This window comes from Oncorhynchus clarkii, chromosome 28, assembly GCF_045791955.1.
Source record: "Oncorhynchus clarkii lewisi isolate Uvic-CL-2024 chromosome 28, UVic_Ocla_1.0, whole genome shotgun sequence".
Taxonomy (NCBI): Eukaryota; Metazoa; Chordata; class Actinopteri; order Salmoniformes; family Salmonidae; genus Oncorhynchus; species Oncorhynchus clarkii.
In genome coordinates, this window is record NC_092174.1 from 47,524,272 (window position 1) to 47,550,890 (window position 26,619).

At 43.0% G+C, this 26,619-nt stretch overlaps 1 protein-coding gene across 1 annotated transcript; it reads right to left on the minus strand.

Moving 5' to 3' along the window:
* Positions 1–314: 314 nt before the first annotated feature.
* On the minus strand, positions 315–25,852 carry LOC139387293 (mitoguardin 1). The gene is made up of 16 exons (XM_071133405.1): positions 25,672–25,852; positions 22,595–22,768; positions 21,049–21,229; positions 20,738–20,859; positions 20,455–20,581; positions 19,728–19,864; positions 18,766–18,889; positions 17,078–17,178; positions 7,262–7,386; positions 4,745–4,817; positions 4,571–4,657; positions 4,276–4,374; positions 4,000–4,134; positions 2,207–2,260; positions 2,005–2,121; positions 315–1,756 (listed from the first exon to the last, which is right to left on the minus strand). Exons 2-16 carry the CDS (start codon positions 22,697–22,699, stop codon positions 1,499–1,501), a joined length of 1,845 nt encoding a protein of 614 aa, XP_070989506.1. The 5' UTR covers positions 22,700–22,768; positions 25,672–25,852; the 3' UTR covers positions 315–1,498.
* Between the last annotated feature and the right edge of the window lie 767 nt (positions 25,853–26,619).

The window sequence follows — 26,619 nt, forward strand, 5'->3', positions numbered from 1 at the left end:
TAGAATGTTGATAACAATGGAAACGACGCGACTGCGGTGCAACCCCATACTTGTCTCTCACACTCGTTCTGACAAACATTCAAATGTAAAAAATGTGACAAACTAAATAAAGAGTGCCAAAATTAACACTGGCTGAAGGTATGTCTAGACTCTACCGGAACTAGGAACTTAGGGCTCATATTTCCTACATTACTTTATAGGGTGTTCACCAGTAAAATGATTCATTCAAGATTTATACAAACTTCCACCCAATAGAGATTTGCGTCAGGAAAACAATAGCCCAAACCCCATGTATGGTTCAAAAGTTAGATTTACTCAGAATTTATCATGTTCAGAGTAAATGGCATGATCAACGGCAGAACAGCGCTAACTTTGAACGTCAACTGACAAGCAAACTAGTTGCTGCAGGTTCGTCAGTGAAAACATGGGCTTTTTCTAAATTAAATACGTGGAATACCAAACAGAAATCATTTGCCCCCATTTTTCTCTCTCGAAGCTAACAGACAATTTCAATACCTCCGTCCCCTGAGAACCTGTTCCTGATGTCTTTCCCTTAAATCGCCATAGAAACTAGCAATGGTCACAGCAAATTAACATTCTTCTTTAATCAACATTGGCAAGTACATGAAGGTTATAATATTGTAGATAAATCACAATGAATCATTAAATAGTTATAATGATAGGGCAAAGAAACCTACATTGACATTTCATAGCACCCTCTTGACTTGCCCCATTATTAACATACTAGAGCAGTAAACCCTATACTTTATTTATATTAGACTAATGAAAAGACCATAAAACCTTTTGCCATGGTTCTTTCCCTAGACGTCTAGAGGACAGTTGCATACCATGACCTCTAAATACCTAGATGCCAGTCAAATAAATACCTAAATGAAACCGCAGTGTTTAGCTTCTAAAACAGCTCAGACTGATGTCTAGGTTTGCAAAATTCTGTGAACTTCCCCAAAATTTTTCCTGCAATTCCAGTTGGAGGATTTCATGCTTATTCTCTCCTGATTCCAGGAATCTTCTAACCAAACACGCCTGGGAATTTTGGGAAGCTTACTGGAATTTTGCAACCCTCGTAGTCCATAGTCCCATTAAAATACTGTCAGCATTTAAAATGCAAACTCATTCTGTCAAAAACATCACTCATTCCAAGGTTACTTTAAGCATGATTTCGTATGGGGAAACATCCATATTATAACATGCACAGACACCATGATAATTGTGTGTGGAGAGAAGAAGCTTCTTGAGTGACAGAAAGGTATGAAAATGTTCCAGTCAGTCACCATTATATGGGGCCTTTATAAAGACATCTCTGTCAATCTGGGTTGAGAGCAAGGGTTGTGACACTAGCTCAGTTTCAGTCTCTGCCCAATCAACCCCCTTAACCATTCTCCATAAGTGGCTAGCAGTTACTTTGGGACTGGGTGTCTCTTGCCCAATCCCAAATCAACCCTATGCACTTTTGGAGACCCATTTGATCTTCTCAGATCTAGGGGTAGATCTGGCTTCCCACTGCCTCTTCCAGGGCAGAGGGGTGGAGTTGGGGGCTGGCTGTTGTGGTGAGGGGGGTGGCAGTGACGCAGCTGTTGATGTGCTGCAGGGAGTGGGAGTCGGCCCCCAGGTAGGCCAACAGCAGCTCAGACCGGCGATGGAGGAGGTGGAGCATGTCCTCAGCTAGAGTTTCCACACTGCAGTAACGCACCTTCTCCAGGTCAAAGACATCCTTCAGGAAGAACAGCACCTGATCCTGGAGGACGACAGAAACCATCCCAAAGAGTGTCTTTATCTAAGACAATGGACAAGCCTAATCCTGGATAATTTAGCATGTTTTTAGTCCAGTCTAGGCAACCGGTACATTGAGTAGGGGATATGGAGACATGAGAACATCCTTAAAGAACAGATCGATTGATATAGAGTAGTGTTACAATGGCTAAGTCTCCATTGACTTCAGCTGGACAACCTGATCAACAACAAAAAAAGTTAACATTACTCTACCTTGAAGAAGCAGCAGAAGTCGTGCAGGGAAGTCTTGGGCCCTAAGAAGCCCCATGCCAGGACAGGACTGACCTGCTCACACACAGAGTAGAAGTGGGCTATGAACCCATCATGCACCTAGAGAGGAGGAGGATGAGAGGTTGAATAAAAGCTAACCAGAAAAATACAACAAAAAAATTCCAGCAAAAAAACATTTCTGTACCCTCATGTGTTGTCTCTTCTGCTTCAGCACCGACCAACAGCTAGACGCCACCGCCTGGCAACACAAAACGCAACACATTACAATGCTGCAACAAATTCTCCCATCACACCTTTGCCTTTTCATGGTCCTTTAACCAGTTGCAGCGAGCAAACCTGGATCCGGGATCCTATTTATAGACCTAAGCTCATTACCATAACGCAACGTTAACAATTCATGAAAATCGCAAATTAAATGAAATAAATATGCGAGCTCTCAAGCTTAGCCTTTTGTTAACAACACTGTCATCTCAGATTTTCAAAATATGCTTCTCAACCATAGGAAAACAATCATTTGTGTAACAGTATTCATAGCTAGCGTAGCATTTAGCGTAGCATTCAGCATGCAACATTTTCACAAAAACAAGAAAAGCCTTCAAATAAAATAATTTACCTTTGAAGAACTTCAGATGTTTTCAATGAGGAGACAGTTAGATAGCAAATGTTCAGTTTTTCCAAAAAGATTCTTTGTGTATTAGAAATCGCTCCGTTTTGTACATCACGTTTGGCTACCAAAAAAAACCTGTATCCAGGAGTGTATTTATCCCTGCAAGCTCATTAGCATAACGCAACGTTAACTATTCATGAAAATCGCAAATGAAATGAAATAAATATGCTAGCTCTCAAGCTTAGCCTTTTGTTAACCTCTCTGATCTCCCCATCCCGGATCCGGTATCAGGAATACAGACTCAAGCTCATTACCATAACGCAACGTTAACTATTCATGAAAATCGCAAATGAAATGAAATAAATATGCCATCTCTCAAGCTTAGCCTTTTGTAAACAACACTGTCATCTCAGATTTTCAAAATATGCTTCTCAACCATAGGAAAACAATAATTTGTGTAAAAGTAGCTAGCTAGCGTTGCATTTAGCATTAGCGTTAGCATCCAGCACGCAACATTTCAACAAAAACATAAAAGCCTTCAAATAAAATCATTTACCTTGGAAGAACTTCTGATGTTTTCAATGAGGATACTCTCAGTTAGATAGCAGATGCTCAGTTTTTCCAAAAAGATTCTTTGTGTATTAGAAATAGCTCCGTTTTATACATCACATTTGGCTACCAAAAAACCCCGAAAATTCAGTCCTCAAAACGCAAACTTTTTTCCAAATTAACTCCATAATATCGACTGAAAACATGGCAAACGTTGTTTAGAATCAATCCTCAAGGTGTTTTTCACATATCTCTTCGATGATATATCGTTCGTGGAAGCATGGTTTCTCCCCTCAATCAAATGGAAAAATACTTGCACATGGCTTTGCGCACCAGTTTCGACGCAGGACACCAGGCGGACACTTGGAAAATGTAGTCTCTTATGGCCAATCTTCCAATGATATGCCTACAAATACGTCACAATGCTGCAGACATCTTGAAGAAACGACAGAAAGCGCAGGCTCGTTCCTGGTGCATTCACAGCCATATAAGGAGACATTGGAAAACAGAGCTTCAGAAATTCTGCTCATTTCCTGTTTGAAGTTTCATCTTGGTTTTGCCTGTAGCATGAGTTCTGTGGCACTCACAGATAATATCTTTGCAGTTTTGGAAACGTTAGACTGTTTTCTTTCCGAAGCTGTCAATTATATGCATAGTCGAGCATCTTTTCGTGACAAAATATTGCGCTTAAAACGGGCACGTTTTTTTATCCAATAATGAAATAGCGCCCCCATAGATTCAACAGGTTAAGCCAGACAACGTGGGTCCTGTTCTCTGGACAGTAGTTATCTACATAAGGAGACGAAGTGTCTCCGACTCACGGTCTCTTTGAAGGACGAGTTGAGCCAACGATTGTTGACAACGTTCTGGATGGAGATGGGAGGATTCTCCAGGTCCTCAAATGAGTCCATCAGGATGAAGTCCAACACAATGTCATAGAAGTTCAGGTGTTTCACCTGGTCAGGAGGAATAACATGCAGTCAGATAAGTGTGAAATCAGGATGAAGTCCAACAGAATGTTCAGGTGTTTTACCTTTAGCAAGGGAACATTTAAAACCCTTCAGATCAGTGTGTGTGTGAGTGAGCGAGTGTCTCACCCCTCTCGTGGCCAGCTCCACCTCGGTGTTCTCCCAGTGTTCCGGGTGCTCCAGGAAAACAATCATCTCCTCAAACACTTCTTCAAACCTCTTCGGGCTCTGTCAAACAATTACACAAATCCGTTAAGAGTAGACAAACACTATCGACCAATCAAAAACATCTGTCAGACAGGAGCACCCAATCAGCTGATCAATCCAGTGTGACTATCCTATCACACAAACTAATGGTAGAAGTGTATAGTTTTTCAGCATTAATAGTTTCTCTAAAACAACATAAATATAATTACCATCTTACCTTATGCGCTTTTACAATTATGGAAGACAGTATCTTCTTTCCGGTTTCGGCCAGAAACGTCCTCGTTGCCCTCTCACACAGAATCAGCTAGAGATGAAATGGACCAATCACTAGTTTAGATTACAGTACTACGGTTTATCAGGATGTATTCTTTAAGAGTATAGAGGCACACACTTGACAGGCCTGCCGCACACAGTGTAACTTGGCCAGGAAGTCAGTGTCCCCAAGACACTCCAGCAGCTCAGTCCTAAAAAATAAAACAAGGAAATTAGGCATTATAAAATCAGACATACTAGGAGTCAACACTTAAAATGGTAAATGTCAACTTCATATCATCTCCAGCACTACCAACATGTGTGAAAATGGAGCATTTCTATGTTTTGTAGTAAAAAAAAATAGAGGAAGACAAGTGTTACCAATGACATCGTTGTGCACCATGTGATTCTAACCAATTATGAGGCATTGTCTACTAATTAGTAGATGTCATTGGTAACACTATAAAGTAGAAAAATATCCCTTTAACAGGAGACAAAATATTATTAGGAGAGTCATTCTACGAAAATGGTGCCTTTCCTTATAAGGCCGGCCTTATTCACCAGGAAAAACAGATAAGTGTGAGATGACACAAATTGTTTGTTTTAATTGAAGTGTCTTATTATTCATAAAACATATGTAAGACAGTTAAATTGAAAAACATTTATTATATTGTAGAGCACGGTCTGTACCACAAAATTGGCTTGTTCCAATCATGAGTCATGGGTTCAGTGACATATTTTAAGTGACTTTACATGCCATAATACAAAGGAAAGTTATATAGTTATTTAGTGGACTACTTAAAACTAAAATATCAAATTAATATTACAAATCATTTACAAGTATTAGCTGTCCCTCAATTTTATGTCACTGGTGTTAAAATGTATAAAAACCATCACTTTGGAAAAAAAAAATGCAACATCATTGCCAAATTGCCAAAGGTTCATTGGAGACGGGAATGTTTTGTAAAGCACATGGTGAGTGTGCACTCTTCATACGTCAACAATTTGATTATTAACTTGGTAATTTCATGCGAGGACTTAAGATGCGTCACTGGTGTTCTACAGTTTATAGCAAAAGGAAAGGAAATGTGTTTTTTTTGTGTTCTACTGCATACAAAATGTTCCCATCAGTGTGGTTAGGAAAACAGTTTTAGTTTATGTTCAATGTTAGTGTTTCTAATGTTCTAGTGGACATGTTTGTATGACATTTTAGTCAATAGGCGTGATCTTTTGGTCTCACTCTGACCAATAACCCTCATTTTAAGGGTTCATATTAAAATCAACCCATCTTATGAAATTATTTGTCATAAAAAATAGGACTAATAAATGTATAAAATTTGTTTGAAAATAATCGTGTCTTTGGTTTCACATTGTGTCACTAGTATGACTGTATGGCGTATGGAGTTGCCCAATTTAATAGAAAATAGTTTTTGTATCTACCTAACTGTTGCTACATTCATTAGTAAACATTTTAAGTATATGATCATTCAATTTTGATGACTCAACCTCAATTATTTCTAATGTTACAAAGAAAATTAGACAATATAACTTTACATGTTTAAACTAAATTATTAATAATCCAGACAATTTCTTAGTATTGTCATTAACCTTTTCTGTCTTTGATTATATATGCAAATTAAAGACTGAAATTACATTCTAGAAAGCCTGAATTGCCATCTAAAAAAAATAAAAAAAAATAAATAGGTAACACCAGTGACAAAAAGGCAAAAATATATTTTTTTATGTGATGTAGTAAAAATATAAAAATATGTTAACCTGTCATTTATGTTGGTTTGTTTTAAAAAAAAGATTATTTTTTTTAACCCTTTCATGGTATCTAATTGGTAGTTACAGTCTTGTCTCATTGCTGCAACTCCTGTACGAACTCAGGAGAGTTGACCGTCGAGAGCTGTGCGTCCTCCTTAACCCAACCAAGCCACACTGCTTCTTGACACAATGCCCGCTTAACCCAGAGGCCAGCCGCACTAATGTGTCAGAGGAAATACCGTACACCTGGCTACCGTGTCAGCGTGCACTGTGCCCTGCCCGCCACAGGAGTCGCTAGAGCGCGATGGGACAAGGACATCCCTGCCGGCCAAACCCTCCCCTAACCCGGACAACGCTGGGTCAATTGTGCACTGCCCCATGGGTCTCCCGCTCCTGGCCGGCTGCGACAGAGCCGGACTCTAACCAGTATCTCTAGTGACAGAGCTAGCACTGTGATGCAGTGCCTTAGACCACTGCGCCACTCGGGAGGCCCATTAGTCCATTGACAGTTCAATTGTTTATTTCTTGTCAGCAATTTAGTCAAGATATGTAACTTTTAAAATATAGAAATCCCCTTATATAATTATGCAGCATTATATGATGCTAAATGCATCATACGGGGATGATATCTGTATTTTGAATTCCAAGTTGCATATCTTGAAAAATTGTTCATCAGCAATCAGGTTTTGGGACTGTGTTAACAATGGACTAATGAAATAAGTACCAAAAGTTAGTTTGGGGTTGGAGTTCCTTTAACAGGAGACAATACATTAGGCTCAACACTTAACAGGAGACAATTCACACCAAGATCATCAACCAGCAGGTGGGGCCAAGGTGCAACCTAAACAATCATAGGAAACTATGAGGAAAGAGAAGGTCTCCGTCTCACCTGTGTACTCTGCAGGAGATCTTTCCCTCCTCAGCCAACTGTATGGCCTCCTCATAGAAGGGGTTAATAACTATGCATGACCCCAGGACATAGGCACTACGCAGCTCCCTGTGCTGCTCTGACAACTGAGAGAGAGAGAATATTATGGTTAATAACTACACATGTAGGTTACAAGGGGTAGTGGTATAGAGACCTCAGGACATAGGCACTACGCAGCTTCCTGTGCTGACAAGATAATACAGTGCCTTGGAAAAGTATTCAGACCCCTTTGATTGTGTTAAAGTGGGATTAAAGTTTATTTAATTGTAATTTTGTCAATCTACACAAAATAATCTGGTCAAAGTGGGAAAAAAAATGTATAAACATTTTTTTTCATAAAAATGTAAGCACTAAAATAGTCAGGGAGCCGACTAAAGAGTCAAGACATGTTAGAAAAACCTTTGGCATCGATTAAAGTGCAAGTCGCCAAGAGCTTTGCACACCTGGATTGTGCAATATTTGCCCGTTATTCTTTTCAAAAACTATTCAAGGTGTTTGGGGGGGGGGGGGGGAATCATGATTAGACAGTGATGAAGTTTAAACTAACTTTTCCAACATTCACTTTCTTCTTGGTAAGCAACTCCAGTGTAGATCTGGCCCTGTGCTTTAGGTTATTGTCCTACTGAAAGGTGAATTCATCTCCCAGTGTCTGGTGGAAAGCAGACAACCAGGTTTTCCTCTAGGATTTAGCCTGTGCTTAGCTCCAGTCCATGTATTTTTTATTTAAAAAAACAACCTCCCTAGTCCTTGCCAATGACAGGCATTCCATGATGCAGCCACCACCATGCTTGAAAATAAATGATTATATTTTCACTCATTGTGGAGTCACTACAATGTTGTTGATCCATCCTCAGTTCTCTACCATCAGACATTGGGACTCTGTAGCCATTTTAATATCACCAATGGCCTCATGGTAACATCCCTGATCAGTTTCCTTCCCGCCCTGCAGCTCAGTTCAGACGGACAACCATCTATGATGCGTCTGGCGGTTGGTGACGTTTTTCATGGCCTTATTTCTTTTACAGCATATTGGATGACTGCCATTCATATTCCATTCACCCAGCTCAATGGAACATCGATAAGTATTATGTAGCTGTCTACACCTAAACTATCTCTATCATGGAGGTTGCTACAACCTATGAATTAAAGTTTACAACCGTGCACACAGAGGAAAATGTGAGATGACAGACAGCGACACATTCAATACCGCCTTGCACACTATTGCCTGCATCTAACTGATATTAGGGTGTAATCATTAGTCCAACTGTTGCAAACAACCATTTCTATTGGGACAAATTCAGGTATTTTCATCCCTGTTTCCGTTTAACATTTTTCAACAGAAATCAGCGGAATGAATTACATCCCTGATCAGTGGCAATTTTGGCATGTAAATGTTGGTGGGGCAAACTCAAATATATTTCTAAATGCATGACAGCAAAGCCACTGCACTAAATAATACAATAATTCCACTATAAAAACGGTGACCACACACTGTTAGGGCCTACATAAGGCTTTCTTTTCAGCACCATGGAGTGAATTCTTACCACCACTACACCTGGTTATCAGCGGAACCTTGTCTGGCAGCAAAACAGTTATTTCGGCATAAATTACTCACTGCCTTTCTCAAATCCATGGCTGACTTGCTGAAACAAATGTGTTTTCTACTGACAATTGAGATGTACAAACTATGGCATAAGGGAACAACAAGCAGATAAGAGGCAATCTGTAATTTAGATTAAGACATTAATGAGTGAGCTAAGACGGACGTAGTCAATATAACTATTTGTTCAGCACTTTTGAAATGTACAGCGACAGAATTCAGAACATGGCCCGTTCTTACAGTATTCTCCCTGCACACCAAGTCGGAACCTTAGGATAATTAAAAGGGGGCATATAAGCAGACAATGAAAGCTCTTACAATATTCAATGTTGACATTTCTCTAAAACAGGCTATAGGCTACATGTGCACCACCAAGTCAGAACAGTAGGCTAAGTTGTGAAGGGGAAAGGAACCAAAATGTTAGGGTGAGGCACATGGGTTACTAACAGCTTACGACAACATACACTTATGTATACTGCAGCTAAGAAAGTAATACTTTCTCCCTGGCATATTACAATTTATGCAGCAGCATACAATACATTTTCAGACTCACTTCAACAGGAAGGTGGCGTGGCAGTCCTTGTGGGCAAATAGTCATTAAACCTTGTCACCAAAGTCTGGCATTCTCTGGATTTATGGTGCTTCCAAGACAACTAGGAACTCTGGGGAAAAAACAAGGTTGAATCATGACGTCAGTGATCTTCAGGCCGGCGCTCTAGAAAAGGAGGCCTAAGTTCCCGACTTGCAATTCCAAGTTGGTTGACCATTCAAAACGTATTTTCCTAGTCTGAGATATGTCTCCCCCCCCCTCAAAGTTCCTAGTTGTCTTGAACTCACTGAAGTCAGAGATTTCCAGTTCCAATATATTTTGAAAGCAGCAGAAGTCATGCTGGATTGGCAGCATGGCCAATTAATTCAACCTTTTCAGGCCCATGGTGTTGCGGCTGAATGTTTATCCTTTTCAAGCTTGAAAAAGAGACCCTTTCAGACAGATGTTTTAAATCCTTAAACCCAGACTTGTACCACATACCCTCTCCACTGAATAGCAGGCCGGGGAAGCAAAATAGTGATTGCTTTGCAACAGATTCCTTCCAAACCACTCATCGTTGAATTTGCGATTTCCAGCTTGTGTAATGGCCGATGATCACCGATTCGTTTTTATCTATAATTTATCTTCATATGACAAGGATTGAAAAGGATTAGCCAGTAGATTGTGTATTATGGGAGTTTCTCCCATTCTTCTCTGCTGATCCTCTCAAGCTCTGTCAGGTTGGATGGGGTTTTTTAAATTTTTTTATTTCACCTTTATTTAACCAGGTAGGCTAGTTGAGAACAAGTTCTCATTTGCAACTGCGACCTGGCCAAGATAAGGCATAGCAGTGTGAACAGACAACACAGAGTTACACATGGAGTAAACAATTAACAAGTCAATAACACAGTAGAAAAAAGGGGAGTCTATATATACATTGTGTGCAAAAGGCATGAGAAGGTAGGCAAATAATTACAATTATGCAGATTAACACTGGAGTGATAAATGATCAGATGGTTATGTAAAGGTAGAGATATTGGTGTGCAAAAGAGCAGAAAAATAAATAAATAAAAACAGTATGGGGATGAGGTAGGTGAAAATGGGTGGGCTATTTACCAATAGACTATGTACACCTGCAGCGATCGGTTAGCTGCTCAGATAGCAGATGTTTGAAGTTGGTGAGGGAGATAAAAGTCTCCAACTTCAGCGATTTTTGCAATTCGTTCCAGTCACAGGCAGCAGAGAACTGGAACGAAAGGCGGCCAAATGAGGTGTTGGCTTTAGGGATAATCAGTGAGATACACCTGCTGGAGCGCGTGCTACGGATGGGTGTTGCCATCGTAACCAGTGAACTGAGATAAGGCGGAGCTTTACCTAGCATGGACTTGTAGATGACCTGGAGCCAGTGGGTCTGGCGACGAATATGTAGCGAGGGCCAGCCGACTAGAGCATACAAGTCGCAGTGGTGGGTGGTATAAGGTGCTTTAGTGACAAAACGGATGGCACTATGATAAACTGCATCCAGTTTGCTGAGTAGAGTGTTGGAAGCAATTTTGTAGATGACATCGCCGAAGTCGAGGATCGGTAGGATAGTCAGTTTTACTAGGGTAAGTTTGGCGGCGTGAGTGAAGGAGGCTTTGTTGCGGAATAGAAAGCCGACTCTTGATTTGATTTTCGATTGGAGATGTTTGATATGGGTCTGGAAGGAGAGTTTACAGTCTAACCAGACACCTAGGTACTTATAGATGTCCACATATTCAAGGTCGGAACCATCCAGGGTGGTGATGCTGGTCAGGCGTGCGGGTGCAGGCAGCGAACGGTTGAAAAGCATGCATTTGGTTTTACTAGCGTTTAAGAGCAGTTGGAGGCCACGGAAGGAGTGCTGTATGGCATTGAAGCTCGTTTGGAGGTTAGATAGCACAGTGTCCAAGGACGGGCCGGAAGTATATAGAATGGTGTCGTCTGCGTAGAGGTGGATCAGGGAATCGCCCGCAGCATGAGAAACATCATTGATATATACAGAGAAAAGAGTCGGCCCGAGAATTGAACCCTGTGGCACCCCCACAGAGACTACCAGAGGACCGGACAGCATGCCCTCCGATTTGACACACTGAACTCGGTGCGTCACTGCACGGTAATTTTCAGGTCTGTCCAGAGATGTTCGATTGGGTTCAAGTCTGGGCCATTCAAGGACATTCAGAGACTTGTCCCAAAAGACACTTCTGCATTGTCTTGGCTGTGTGCTTAGGGTCATTGTCCTGTTGGAAGGTGAACCTTTGTCCCAGTCTGAGCGCTCTGGAGCAGGTTTTCATCAAGGATCTCTCGCTACTTTGCTCCGTTCATCTTTCACTTGATCCTGACTAGTCTCCCAGTCCCTGCCGCTGAAAAACATCCCCTTAGTTTGATGCTGCCACCACCATGCTTCACCGTATGGATGGTGGCAGGTTTCCTCCAGACATGACGATTGGCATTCAGGCCAAAGATTTCAATCTTGGTTTCATCAGACCAGATAATTTTTTCCTCATTGTCTAAGAAACTGTAGCTGCCTTTGGCAAACTCCCAAGTGGGCTGTCATATACCTTTTACTGAGGTCAGATTTTTTTATATTTCTATGTGTTACCCATTTCAAAAAGATCCCTGGTCTTTGTAGTTGAATCTGTGCTTGAAATTCATTACTTGACAGAAGGACCGTAGATCTAATCTATCTATATCATGAGGGACAGAGTTAGTAGTTCAAAAAGCATGTCAACCTTTATCTGATGTATGTGAGAAATGACACCCCCCCCCCAGAGTCCATGTAATTTATGTGATTTGTTAAGCCACATTAATTAACTAATTTAGGCTTGCCTTAAAGTGGCTGAATACTAATGCAATGATTATATTTTAGTTATGAAATTAGTATTTAGCTACACTGAACAAAAATAGAATTGCAACATGCAAGAATTTCAAAGATTTTACTGAGTTACAGTTCATAAGGAAATGAGACAAAATAAATTAATCTATGGATGTCACATGACCGGGAGTACAGCTGTGCATCTGTTGGTCACAGATACCTTAATAAAAAGGTAGGGACGTGGATCAGAACCAGTCAGTATCTGGTGTGACCATTTGCCTCATGCAGCGCAACACATCTCCTTCACACAGAGTTGATCAGGCTGTTGATTGTAGCCTGTGTATCACCGCATGGTACGGCAACTGCACCGCCCACATCCGCAGGACTCTACAGAGGGTGGTGCCGTCTGCCCAACGCCTCACCCGGGGGGCACACCGCCTGCCCTCCAAAACATCAACCACTGCCTGTTCAACCCACAATTATTCAGAAGGCGAGGTCAGTACAGCTACATCAAAGCTGGGACCGAGACTGAAAAACAGCTTCTATCTCAAGGCCATCCGACTAAATAGCTACCCAGTTACTCAACCCTCCACTTTTAGAGGCTGCCGCCCTATGTACATAGACATGGAACACTGGTCACTTTAAAATGTTTCCATACGATTTTACTCATCTCATATATACTGTATTCTATTCTAATGTATTCTAGTCAATGCCACTCCGACATTGCTCGTCCTAATATTGAAATATTTATCAATTCCATTATTTTAGATGTTTGTATCGTTAGATACTACTCCACTGTTGGAGCTAGGAACACAAGCATTTCCCTACACCCGCAATAACATCTGATAAAAAGTGTATGTGACCAATAAAATTTGATTTGGAATGTTGTCCCACTCCTCTTCAACGGCTGTGCGTAGTCGCTGGATATGGTCAGGAACACGCTGTCGTACAGGTCGATCCAGAGCATCCCAAATGTGCTCATATGGGTGACATGTAAAGGTGAGTATGCAGGCAATGGAAGAACTGGGACATTTTCAGTTTCCGGGAATTTTGTACAGATCCTTGTAACATGGGGCTGTGTATTATCATGCTGAAACATGAGGTGATGGCGGAGGATGAATGGCCTCAGGATCTCGTCACGGTATCTCTGTGTATTCTAATTGCCATCGATAAAATGCAATTGTGTTCGTTGTCCGTAGCTTAAGCTTGCCCATACCATAACTCCACCGCCACCATGGGGCACTCTGTTCACAACGTTGACATCAGCAAACCGCTCACCCACACAACACCATACATGCTGTCAGCCATCTGCCCGGTACAGTTGAAACTGCGATTCTGCCGAAGAGCAAACTTCTCCAGCGAGGCCAGAGGCCATCAAACGTGAGCATTTGCCCACTGAAGTCGGTGAAGACGCTGAACTGCAGTCAGGTCAAGATTTTAGTAAGGATGATGAACACGTAGATTTGCTTCCCTGAGACGGTTTCTAACAGTTTGTGCAGACATTCTTCAGTTGTGCAAACCCACAGTTCCATCAGCTGTCCAGGTGGCTGGTATTACAGGTGAAGAAGCTGGATGTGGAGGTCCTGGACTGGCGTGGTGACACGTGGTCTGCGGCTGTGAAGCCAATTGGACGTACTGCCAAATTCTATAAAAACGACATTGGAGGCAGCTTATGGTAGAGTAATGAACATTCAATTCTCTGGCAACCGCTCTGGTGGACATTCCTGCAGTCAGCATGTCAATTGCAAAACTTTCCACATCTGTGGCATTGGGTTGTGTGACAAAACTGCACATTTAGAATGACTTTATTGTTCCCAGCACAAGGTGCACCTGTGTAATGATCATCCTGTTTAATCCACTTCTTTTTATGCCACACCTGTCAGGTGGATGGATTATCTTGCCAAAGGAGAAATGCTCACTAACAGGGATGTAAACCAACTTGTGTACAAAATGAGAAAAATAAAGCTTGTTTTGTGTATAGAACATTTCTGGGATATTTTATTTCACCTCATGAATCATGGGACCAACACATGTTTATTTTTGTGGAGTATAAATAGCTTATTTTTCTTCCACTTTGAGAGTATTTCGAGTAGATGACAAACTGACAAAGCAACTTTAATCCCACTAACTCAATAGAATGTTTAGAAATCGAAGGGGTCGGAATACTTTCGCAAGGCACTGTTGATGGATAGATGTATTTTTATTTTTCACAAGCTTGGTAAACAGTGAAATGCTTCCCAACAATACAGAGAGAAATCGAAAGATAACGAGGAATAAAAACAATGAGTAACGATAAACTTGGTTATATACATGGGTACAAAGTCCATGAGCAGGGGTACGAGGTAATAACTTGGCTATGTACACAGGGTACCAGTACAGAGTCCATGAGCAGGGGTACGAGGTAATAACTTGGCTATGTACACAGGGTACCAGTACAGAGTCCATGAGCAGGGGTACGAGGTAATAACTTGGCTATGTACACAGGGTACCAGTACAGAGTCCATGAGCAGGGGTACGAGGTAATAACTTGGCTATGTACACAGGGTACCAGTACAGAGTCCATGAGCAGGGGTACGAGGTAATAACTTGGCTATGTACACAGGGTACCAGTACAGAGTCCATGAGCAGGGGTACGAGGTAATAACTTGGCTATGTACACAGGGTACCAGTACAGAGTCCATGAGCAGGGGTACGAGGTAATAACTTGGCTATGTACACAGGGTACCAGTACAGAGTCCATGAGCAGGGGTACGAGGTAATAACTTGGCTATGTACACAGGGTACCAGTACAGAGTCCATGAGCAGGGGTACGAGGTAATTGAGGTAGATACATGGGTAGGGATAAAGTGAGTAGACGACAGGATAGATAAACCGTAACAGCAGGGTTTGTCAGAGGAAGGCCCCAAAGATTGGAGTCTTTGATAGTCACCCTAGTCATAGAATGTTCTCACTGCCAAGGCAGCAGCTACTCTTCCTGGGGTTTATTATGGATCCCCAATAGTTCCTACCAAGGCAGCAGCTACTCTTCCTGGGGTTTATTATGGATCCCCAATAGTTCCTACCAAGGCAGCAGCTACTCTTCCTGGGGTTTATTATGGATCCCCATTAATTCCTGCCAAGGCAGCAGCTACTCTACCTGGGGTTTATCATGGATCCCCATTAGTTCCTGCCAAGGCAGCAGCTACTCTTCCTGGGGTTTATCATGGATTCCCATTAGTTCCTGCCAAGGCAGCAGCTACTCTTCCTGAGGTAAAGCAACATTAAGGCAGTTCTACACTATTTTTTAAAAACAATACATTCATAACAGATTTCTTCACACACTGTGTGCCCTCAGGCCCATACTCCACAACACAAAATCTATGTGTACGTGTGTGTAAGTTTTCGTGTGTGTGTATGCATGTGTCTGTTGCTTCACAGTCCCCGCTGTTCCATAAGGTGTAAGAGTGAACAAAGCTGTCATCAAGGCAAAGGAGGGGCTATTTGAATCTCAAATATATTTTGATTTGTTTCACGCTTTTTTGGTTAGAACACAATTCCATGTGTGTTATTTCATAGTTGATGTCTTCACTATTATTCTACAATGTAGAAAATAGTAAAAGTAAAGAAAAACTCTGAAATGAGTAGTTGATGTAAAATTTTGACCGGTAGTGTATATCGATGACAAACCTTAACATTGTCGATTGGGATTTCTTTATTTTTTGGTGGTTCATAAAGTAATATTCCAGAATTTACTAATTTTTGTTAGACTCCAAACTAATTTCAGCAGCTGTGTCGGTTACCCATCACCCGATTCTAATTAGACAACTCTCCGCTGTCCATGGTGCTGAAACAGGACAATATGTCTGCAGGTCGGTGACCTTGGCGCTTGGACGCTTACTTATTGAAAGATGAGACGGTCAGCATTTGAAGAAGCAGATTGCCTGTTTCCTTGGAGCTAACGACATTCATAAAATAAAAAAAACAGAACGGTCAAATAGTAACAGACCCACATATTAATAAATATTTGGAGCAGTTTTAACCCGCACTGCTGTACATAAATCAAAATGTCACTGATCCACAAACGCAAACGCTTTCTCACTGAATGTGCACTTCCTAAACTGCTGCACTCGATGCCGGGTTAACTCGAGGAGATTAACGCAGCGATAGCAGCCCCTGGACCCGATGGATATGTAATAGAATCCTATAAGAAATACTGCGCCAGTCTAGCTCCACGAATGTTGCGAATGTTTAAACATTCCAAAGAAAAATGCCAAATTCACACTAAACACTGAGACTACTATAGCACTGATCTTGATTAGAGATTCCATGGAGATGTCGTCTTATCGCCCCGTGTCGTTACTCCCCATAGAGAATAAGGTGCTGCACCCCACTCAATATTTTTTTATTTAACCTTTATTTAACCAGGCAAGTCCGTTCAGAACAAATTCTTATTTTCAATGACGGCCTAGGAACAGTGGGTTAACTGCCTTGTTCAGGGGCAGAACGACAGATTTGTACCTCAGGGGTTTGAACTTGCAACCTTCCGGTTACTAGTCCAACACTCTAACCACTAGGCTACCCTGCCACCCCAAATTAGTACTTCTGGTTTAACTACACTGCTTGTAATGTCTAAATACGGTCTTACAAAAATACAAAATCTATTAGGTGGTGCATATTGTATGTGTGGAGTTTAAGTTGAGTTTTATCCTCTTAAGTTGCCGTTCCATTCAAGGTTTGGATCCGTCTTTTTTATTGGAAAATAATAAACAGATTAGAAAAAGATAATGTAATGCCAGCCCTCTATTGTGTAGTGTGAGGTGTGTGTGTGGGTCTCACCTCTGCAGCAGACATGAAGGAGTCGTTGGAGGCGATGCTGACGGAGTCTTTGAGACAGGACACATCATCCAGATCATCTCTACAAAACACACGAGTTTTATCTGAAACAAAACATCAAAAGTTTATTGGTTGCGTACACAGGTTTAGTATATGTTATAGTGAGTGCAGCAAAAGGCTTACGTTACTAGCTCCTAACAAAGTATGTCAAACAAGTACACAAATAATTAAAAATACAATAATCTAGAAATGTCAGAACAAAGGCCATTCCTAGGATGTCTTGTTTAATTTAGTCTGGGGTATAGAATGACATACATACACACACACACCCCAGACTAAATTAAACAAGACACCCCAGGAATGGCCTGTACAGCAGTAGACACCCTAGGAATGGCCTGTACAGCAGTAGACACCACAGGAATGGCCTGTACAGCAGTAGACACCCTAGGAATGGCCTGTACAGCAGTAGACACCACAGGAATGGCCTGTACAGCAGTAGACACCACAGGAATGGCCTGTACAGCAGTAGACACCACAGGAATGGCCTGTACAGCAGTAGACACCACAGGAATGGCCTGTACAGCAGTAGACACCACAGGAATGGCCTGTACAGCAGTAGACACCCTAGGAATGGCCTGTACAGCAGTAGCTATTAGAGTGAGCTATGTCAAGAACATAGTATTTAAATAAACAGTACAAAACCCCATGGCAAAATGCATCAAATTAGCTTCAGGATGGAATATAAATAAATATACAGTGCCTTCGGAAAGTATTCAGACCCCTTCACCTTTTCCACGTTATGGCCTTACTCTAAATAAAAACATTTCCTCATCAATCTACACACAACACCCCATAATGACAAAGCAAAAACAGGTTTAGAATTTTTTTGCATGAATTCAACATTTTATTAAAAAAAATACCTTAATTATATTAGTATTCAGACCCTTTGCTATGAGACTCGTAATTGAGCTCAGGTGCATCCTGTTTCCATTGATCATCCTTGATGTTGCTACAACTTGATTGGAGTCCACCTGTGGTACATTCAATTGATTGGACATGTAGTCCAGTAGTGTCTAAGACTAGCCTGTAGGGTCTCCCGTCCAGTAGGGTCTAAGACTAGCCTGTAGGGTCTAAGACTAGCCTGTAGGGTCTAAGACTAGCCTGTAGGGTCTCCCGTCCAGTAGGGTCTAAGACTAGCCTGTAGGGTCTAAGACTAGCCTGTAGGGTCTAAGACTAGCCTGTAGGGTCTAAGACTAGCCTGTAGGGTCTACCGTTCATTATGTGTAAATTGTCCAGTGGGGCCATGTGGAGACATGACTAGCAGGGTTTGATGAAGAGTTCACATCAATAGAATGTGGAAGCAGCGTACCGAACCCCACGCAGCGTACCGAACCCCACGCAGCGTACTGAACTGCAGAGTGCTCACGGCAGAACTAATAGACTCCATGTCACAGAAAATATCCTGTGTGTGTAAGTACGGTTTGAGTGTGTGTGGCAGCGTGTTTATTTCCTTGGCTGTGTGTCTGGCTGTGTTTCTGCGATTGTGCATGTCGCTGGTTGTCCGTGTCCGGCTGTGTGTGTCCCTGTCCGTTTGTGTCTGGCTGAGTGTGTTTGAGTGCGTGTATGTGTGTCTGGCTGAGTGTGTTTGAGTGTGTGTGTGTGTGTGTGTGTCTGGCTGAGTGTGGTCTCACCGTGGCTGCCGCTGTGTGAGGAAGGTTCAGAGACACCCAGAGCTCCTTCAAACTCCTCCTGTAGTCTGTAGGCTCTCTGGAGGAGAAGCTCCAGCTTGTGGACAAACTCTGCACTGATCAGGTCCTGACCAGGAAGACAAAGACATTACAACAACACACCTTTATGCGCACACAGTACACACATACATACCGCACTCCCATACATACAGCCTGGATGTGTGTGTATATCACAAACCGGCCGTGATTGGGAGTCTCATAGGGCGGCACACAATTGGCCCAGCGTCGTTAGAGTTAGGCCGAGGTAGGCCATCATCGTAACTAATCATTTGTTCTTAACGGACTTGCCTGGTTAAATAAAAATTGCTAAAACAGTACATTCTGTACTCCCATAGATATGTACTGTGCGGTGTCACTCTCCTCAGCTGTGGAGTCTCCAGTGTATTCACCTCTATACTCTCCTCAGCTGTAGAGTCTCCAGTGTATTCACCTCTATACTCTCCTCAGCTGTAGAGTCTCCAGTGTATTCACCTCTATACTCTCCTCAGCTGTAGAGTCTCCAGTGTATTCACTTCTATACTCTCCTCAGCTGTGGAGTCTCCAGTGTATTCACCTCTATACTCTCCTCAGCTGTGGAGTCTCCAGTGTATTCACCTCTATACTCTCTTCAGCTGTGGAGTCTCCAGTGTATTCACCTCTATACTCTCCTCAGCTGTGGAGTCTCCAGTGTATTCACCTCTATACTCTCCTCAGCTGTAGAGTCTCCAGTGTATTCACCTCTATACTCTCCTCAGCTGTGGAGTCTCCAGTGTATTCACCTCTATACTCTCCTCAGCTGTGGAGTCTCCAGTGTATTCACCTCTATACTCTCCTCAGCTGTAGAGTCTCCAGTGTATTCACCTCTATACTCTCCTCAGCTGTGGAGTCTCCAATGTATTCACCTCTATACTCTCCAGTGTATTCACCTCTATACTCTCCTCAGCTGTGGAGTCTCCAGCCCCCAGCATAAAAGAGGAACAGTCAGGCTCCTCCTCCCCTGGTCTGCCACTAAAGGTTAAGGCCTGCTCCCACCGCCTCAGAGCCTCCTCAAACAGCTCCATACCTGGAGGGCAACACACATTACAAACCGGGAGTCCTGACTGCTTACATATGCCCCCACCCCCTAGAACCTGACTCTCTCCATATGCCCCACCCCCTTGGACCTGACTCTCTCCATATGCCCAACCCCCTAGAACCCGACTGCCTCCATATGCCCCACCCCCTAGAACCCGAAAGCTTACATATGCCCCACCCCTAGGACCCGACTGCCTCCATATGCCCCACCCCCTAGAACCCGACTGCCTTCATATGCTCCACCCCCTAGAACCCGACTGCCTCCATATAACCCGACTGCCTCCATATGCCCCACCCCCTAGAACCCGACTGCCTCCATATGCTCCACCCCCTAGAACCCGACTGCCTTCATATGCCCCACCCCCTAGAACCCGACTGCCTCCATATAACCCGACTGCCTCCATATGCCCCACCCCCTAGAACCCGACTGCCTCCATATGCCCCACCCCCTACAACCTGACTGCCTCCATATGCCCCACCCCCTACAACCTGACTGCCTATATATGCTCCACCCCCTAGAACCTGACTGCCTAACTATAAAACACACAGCAACGCCTCAAGACCTGTGTGTGTCCTCACCCCTGAGGTAGAGTATTTGAGGCGTGGTAACAGGGATGTTGACTACATTAGAGATGTCTTCATCTCCAGGTTTGTCCCAGCAGGTAGAGCTATTAGCGCAGGTACAGGATGAGTTGATACTCTTTACCTGGTAAAATAGAAGAACACATTCAGAAATACAATGTGTAATCTTTCATCGACCATATCAGCTGAGAATTCCTATTGAATTGACTGATGAGGAAATATTGACCACTTCTGGTAAACAGTAGAAAATTCCAACTATGGATCATGTGCGTGGTCCTACCGAGGCCAGACTCTGTAGTGACACAGACAGCTTGCTGTAAGGTCCTCCGTTGGGCAGAAGGCCACAGGCGTAGACATTCTTACAGTTGAGAGACAGGCTGAGGTTCTGGCAACTGCAGGCATCTATACACAAAGAGACGGTCAGGTTTCATTACAATTATCTAATGAAAAATAGTCTGGTCAATATTTAAATGACTTTGATCAGAGGAAACAGTGTCTCTTCACTCCAGTCAACTAGTTGGATCCAAAGGGGAATGAAATCAAACTGTCGCTAGCCCTCTTCCCACTCTGGGTCAGGTGTATAGTAGGCACCTTTCTCCTGGTGAACTGCCAGTTCCGGAAACTGAAAGGTCCCCGTCTGCTCCCACTGGGGTGACTGGACTCCCTTCTTCCTGCCTTTCCTCCTCTGGAAGTGACGGGCGAGGAAGAGAAGAGACACTGCGCCGAAGGCTGTAGCAGCAACTACTTTCTTAGTGCCTGTACTGAGGCTCACCTGGGGGGGGGGGGGGGGGAGAGACGGTTAAAAATGTGCAAAATGAGTCATTCATTAGGCATAGAAGGGAAGAAAGCAGACTGAAACATGGAGGGACTACTGCAAAAGGTTTACCACCACATGCCTTAATGAACACAACCCAGGAAATACATTTAAAACAGGCGCTGTAAATAACTGGTACTCAATGGCTGAAAAGTAGCACACTACGTAGTATTTCAGGGACTGGGAGACTAGCCCGGATCAAGGGAAAGATGAACGGAGCAAAATAATGAGAGATCCTTGGTGAAAACCTGCTCCAGAGAGCTCAGACTGGGGCGATGATTCACCTTCCAACAGGACAACGAACCTAAGCACACAGCCAAGACAACGCAGGAGTGTCTTTGGGACAAGCGCGACTAAACATTTAACATGAAATGAGTCAGTTCACACCACCTAAATGCCAGAGATTCCACATAAAACAAGTGGTTTACAAGCTCAGCTGGATTGGTACACTGTTGAGGTCTCCTGAACTAAACAAGTGTGCTCCCTTAAATACTTTTTTCCAGCCAATGTCTTTTTATCCATTTTTGAGATGCCCTAGCCAGTATACACATCCTCAAAAATATTCTAAGTAACTTAAAAACAATCCTTAAATTGCGCAATGTTACATGTTTTGTAAGATGTTTTGTGCAGTATTTCTCAATGAAAAAAAAAATATGTGTAATGACACACATTGAAGAACTCCTACTGTTGCCGAAGGGGCATAGACTTCGGACTTTGGCTTGTGTGTCCGAACAGCTGAAAAAAAAAAAACCTCACCCAAGTCCAAAACGAAAATAAAAATAAACACCAATGTCGTCATACTACATGCGCAAATTCTTTGGGCTGGGAAGCATGCGGGCGCCTTCATGCAACCACAACTTCCACTTCTCTTGTCATGGACCAGTTCAAAGGCCGACAGGGAGAACCGTCAGTCAGTGACAGGTTCTGACTGCATCACCACTACATTTGTATTCATTCCATGGTCCATAGGACGAGGACAACACCTAGCCACATAACACATTGACCAGATTGGCAATAAGTAGCCATGTCCCGAGCAAGAATGGCACATAGGAAATGGGCAGGAGCCTGTTTCTGTAGTGCGAGGCAGCTTGAGGTTGAAATGCAGCCCGCTGGACAGAACGCTTGTATGTCATTCGGCCTTCCCCAATCCATCTCCTTAATGCAGATGGCCAAGCAGAGGCATCGGGTCCCATTTTTAGAGTGTTTGGTATAAATCGACAGGGGACTGAACCAACAGAGTCAGGACAGACACTAAACACCAGGCCACTGAGTTGGTAGTTCATATCAATGGTAGAGCCTTACCTGTGAGAGGGAGAGCCTTACCTGTGAGAGGGAGTTATAGAGGGTATGGGGCAGGTTGATCACGCGGATGGCTGCCAGATGGAAGGACAGCTTGGTGGAGGGGCCAGTGAAGGTGTCGTCTGTCATCGTAGCGGTCTTATCTGTCCATCACCCTGCTGCAGGGAACACTGTCCGATCCTCTTCCTTCTTCTTAAGCTGTGGAGGAGAGGACATAAGACTTAAGGTTGTCACACACACTTATGTAATAAATCTTTGGAGATTTCCGGGCAAGAACAACTCTTTCTGAATACAGTAATTCATTAACAAATGGCCTCCCGTGTGGTGCAGCAGTCTAAGGCACTGCATTGCAGTGCTAGGTGTTACTACAGACCCGGGTTCAATCCCAGACTGTATCACAACCGGCTGTGATCGAGAGTCCCCTAGGGCAGCGCACAATTGGCCCGGCATCGTCCGGGTTAGGGGAGGGTTTGGCAGTCATTGTAAAATAAGAATGTGTTCTTAACCTCTCTTGGGTAGGGGGCAGTATTTTGATGTCTGGAAGAAAAGCGTGTCCAAAGTAAACTGCCTGTTACTCAGGCCCAGAAGCTAGGATATGAATATAATTGGTAGATTTGGATAGAAAACACTCCAAAGTTTCTAAAACTGTTAAAATAATGTCTGGGTATAACAGAACTGATAAGGCAGGCGAAACCCCGAGGACAAAACATCCCCCCCAAAAATGATTCTGCATACCTCCATTTTCAATGGCTATCACTTTTATAAGGCCAAGTCCTCCCAGATTGCAGTTCCTAGGGCTTCCACTAGAGGTCAGTCTTTAGAAAGAGTTTCAGGCTGGTTTTTGGAAAAATTAGCCAGGAATTGTAGTTTTTCTAGGTGGCTCCCATTTTGTCTGTAGTGTTTCCAAGCGCGTGGAAGAGTGCATTCTTTGGTATTTTTCTCCAGTAAAGACAATAATGATTCTCAGTCTTACACTTCATAGTTTATTTACGTATTAGTGTACCCAAGGTTTGATAGTAAACGTTGTTTGACTTGTTTGGAAAAGTTTATCAGTAACGTTTGGGATTAATTTTGTATGCATTTTGATTGAGGGAAACTGGGTGGATTATTGACTCTAGCGCACCAGCTAAACTGAGTTTTTATGGATATAAAGAAGGACATTATCGAACTAAAGGACCATTTGTGATGTAACTGGGACCTTTTGGAGTGCCAACAAAAGAAAACCATCAAAGGTAAGGCATTTTTTATATCGCAATTTCTGACTTTCGTGTCGCACCTGCCTGGTTGAAATATGTTTTTCATGTGTTGGTATGCGGGGCATGGTTTGCTTTCGACGTAAAGCCTTTTTAAAATCCGAAATAGCGTCTGGATTAACAAGTCACGCTTTATTTTGATGTATTACACTAGTGATTTGATGAAAGTTAAATATTTATAATTCTGTAGTTTGAATTTCTCACCCTGCAATTTCACCGGATGTTGGCCAGGTGGGACGCTACCGCCCCACCCGCCCATAAGAAGTTATGGACTTGCCTAGTTAAAGTAAAACATTTTGTTTTAATTTTTTTTTTTTACATTTACTTGACTTTTAGGTAGCCTAGCCATTATGGTTCAACTCTCCTCTCTGGTAATGTTGACAATGAACATAACCACTAGAAAAAAAAGTGGAAACAATTTAGTGTCAACATGTGAAGTATCCAGGGATGCTGCATTACTATCCTGCCCCTCCTATGAATCAAAACACCTGCCCCTACATTCTCCTGTCTGTCTGAAAGGGGGATACCTAGTCAGTTGTTCAACTGAATGCATTCAACTGAAATGTGTCTTCCGCATTTAACCCAACCTCAGTCCCCTCCTGTACTCCCTGTTCACCCACGACTGCACGGCCAGGTACGACTCCAACACCATCATTAAGTTTGCTGACGACACAACAGTGGTAGGATTGATCACCGACAACAATGAGACAGCCTATAGGGAGGTCAGAGACCTGGCAGTGTGGTGCCAGGACAACAACCTCTCCCTCAATGTGAGCAAGACTAAGGAGATGATTGTGGACTTCAGGAAAAGGAGGGCCGAACCCGCTCCACATCGACAGGGCTGCAGTCGAGCAGGTTGAGAGGTTTAAGTTCCTTGGTGTCCACATCACCAACAAACTATCATGGTCCAAACACACCAACAAAGTCATGAAGAGGGTATGACAACGCTTTCTCACACTCGCAAGACTTAAAAGATTTGGCGCGAGTCCCCAGATCCTCAAAAAGTTCTACAGCTGCACCATCGAGAGCATCCTGACCGGTTGCATTCCCGCCTGGTATGGCGACTGCTCGGCAGAAGACTAAGGCGCTACAAAGGGTAGAGAGTACAGCCCATTAAGTCACTGGGGACAAGCTTCCTGACAGAACTGTCAAAGACTCCAGTCCCCCAAGTCAGACTGTTCTCTCTGCTACCGCATGGCAAATGGTACCGCCAAAAGGCTCCTTAACATCTACCCTCAAGCCATAACACTGCTAAACAATTCATCAAAATGGCCACCAGGATTGAGAATCACCCCTCCAACCATTGTTTTTACACTTCTGCTACTCGCTGTTTATCTATGCATAGTCACTTTACCCCTACCTACAAGTACAAATGACCTCGACTCACCTGTACCCCCGCACATTGACTCTGTACCTCCTGTGTATAGCCTCATTGTTATTTTATTGTGTTTATTTTTTTTTACATGTAGTAAATATTTTCTCAATTCTAATTAAAACTGCATTGTTGGTTAAGGGCTTGTAAGTCAGCATTTCACGGTAAGGTCTACATTGGTTTGTATTCAACGCATGTGACAAATACAAGTTGATGAGTTGACAAGTGAAATCAGGTGTGTCTTCTCTGGAATAGCCTAGACCTAACACACGGAACGGCTAGGGGTCCCTGAGGTCTGAGAACAGCACCCACCAGACAGAGACGCAATCGCACATACAATGCATTGCTACTAGCTAGCTCAATAAGCTAACTAAATAACTAGCTAGCTGACTCTAGCTCATGCAAATATGCAGAAACTGAAGACTAACGTACAACACATTGTCAGTTAAAGCCTACATGTATAAAGTCAAGTGTACCTTCAAGGCTTCAGTGTGATTTTCCCAACACCGGCTGCCAAAGCTGCCTCTTGCACGTGCGAGCAGTCTACCTTGAGGAAAAAATCTGCATATCTCCAATGAGCAACGTCATGATTCAGACGGTCGTTTTTCCGGTGTGGGGGGGGGTTGCTTTCAAAATAAAAGCCCAGCGCAAAGCTTGGACATGTTCCTCCTACACAGTCAAACTATTTCGACGTATTAAATCGATTTATAGTAGGATTGTCAAACGTATTCCATGTCAAACCCTGCTCTAGCCAACAGCTGGCAGATACGGGTAGGCTAGTCTACATGATGAGATTAACAGCTGGCAGTCAAGCATCGATCGTCATGTCACTTGTACACTTAAGCCACTATTTTACCTTCATAAAGACCCTTGCTATTTACTGGAAAAGAGAATGAAGGTCACCATGCATATTCCTCACGCTGTGAAGTTCATCATAATGTATTTAATCTGTAGCCTAATAAAGGACCACACAACATAACATCGCGTGACTCCAAGTTTACTTTGATATGATGGTTATTATATCAATATTTGCACATAAAGGCGTTTCCACCGCCATTTCTCGCATAATTATTTTACCAACATGGCACAAAATAGATCCCACCATGTTGAACAAACAAATGATCTGTCAGCATTTATAACATTTTACCCAAACTTCCTGTTTCCATCACAGCTGTCATAATTTTTGTTACATGGTATGATACTCGCATAAAAACTATAGATGGAAACGTGGTTATAGACTATGTAGAACTCCAAGTCCAAATCTATTTCAATTTGTTTATTGTGCAGAATCTGAATTTTGTTATCCCACTCTTAGTCGTCAGGTGACGCAGCAACACCCGTTCCCACACAACCACAAGATGGCAGTTGCGTCAGAAGGCGGATCCACTCCTTGCCATTTGGCGGATCCATGTGTGGTTTCACGG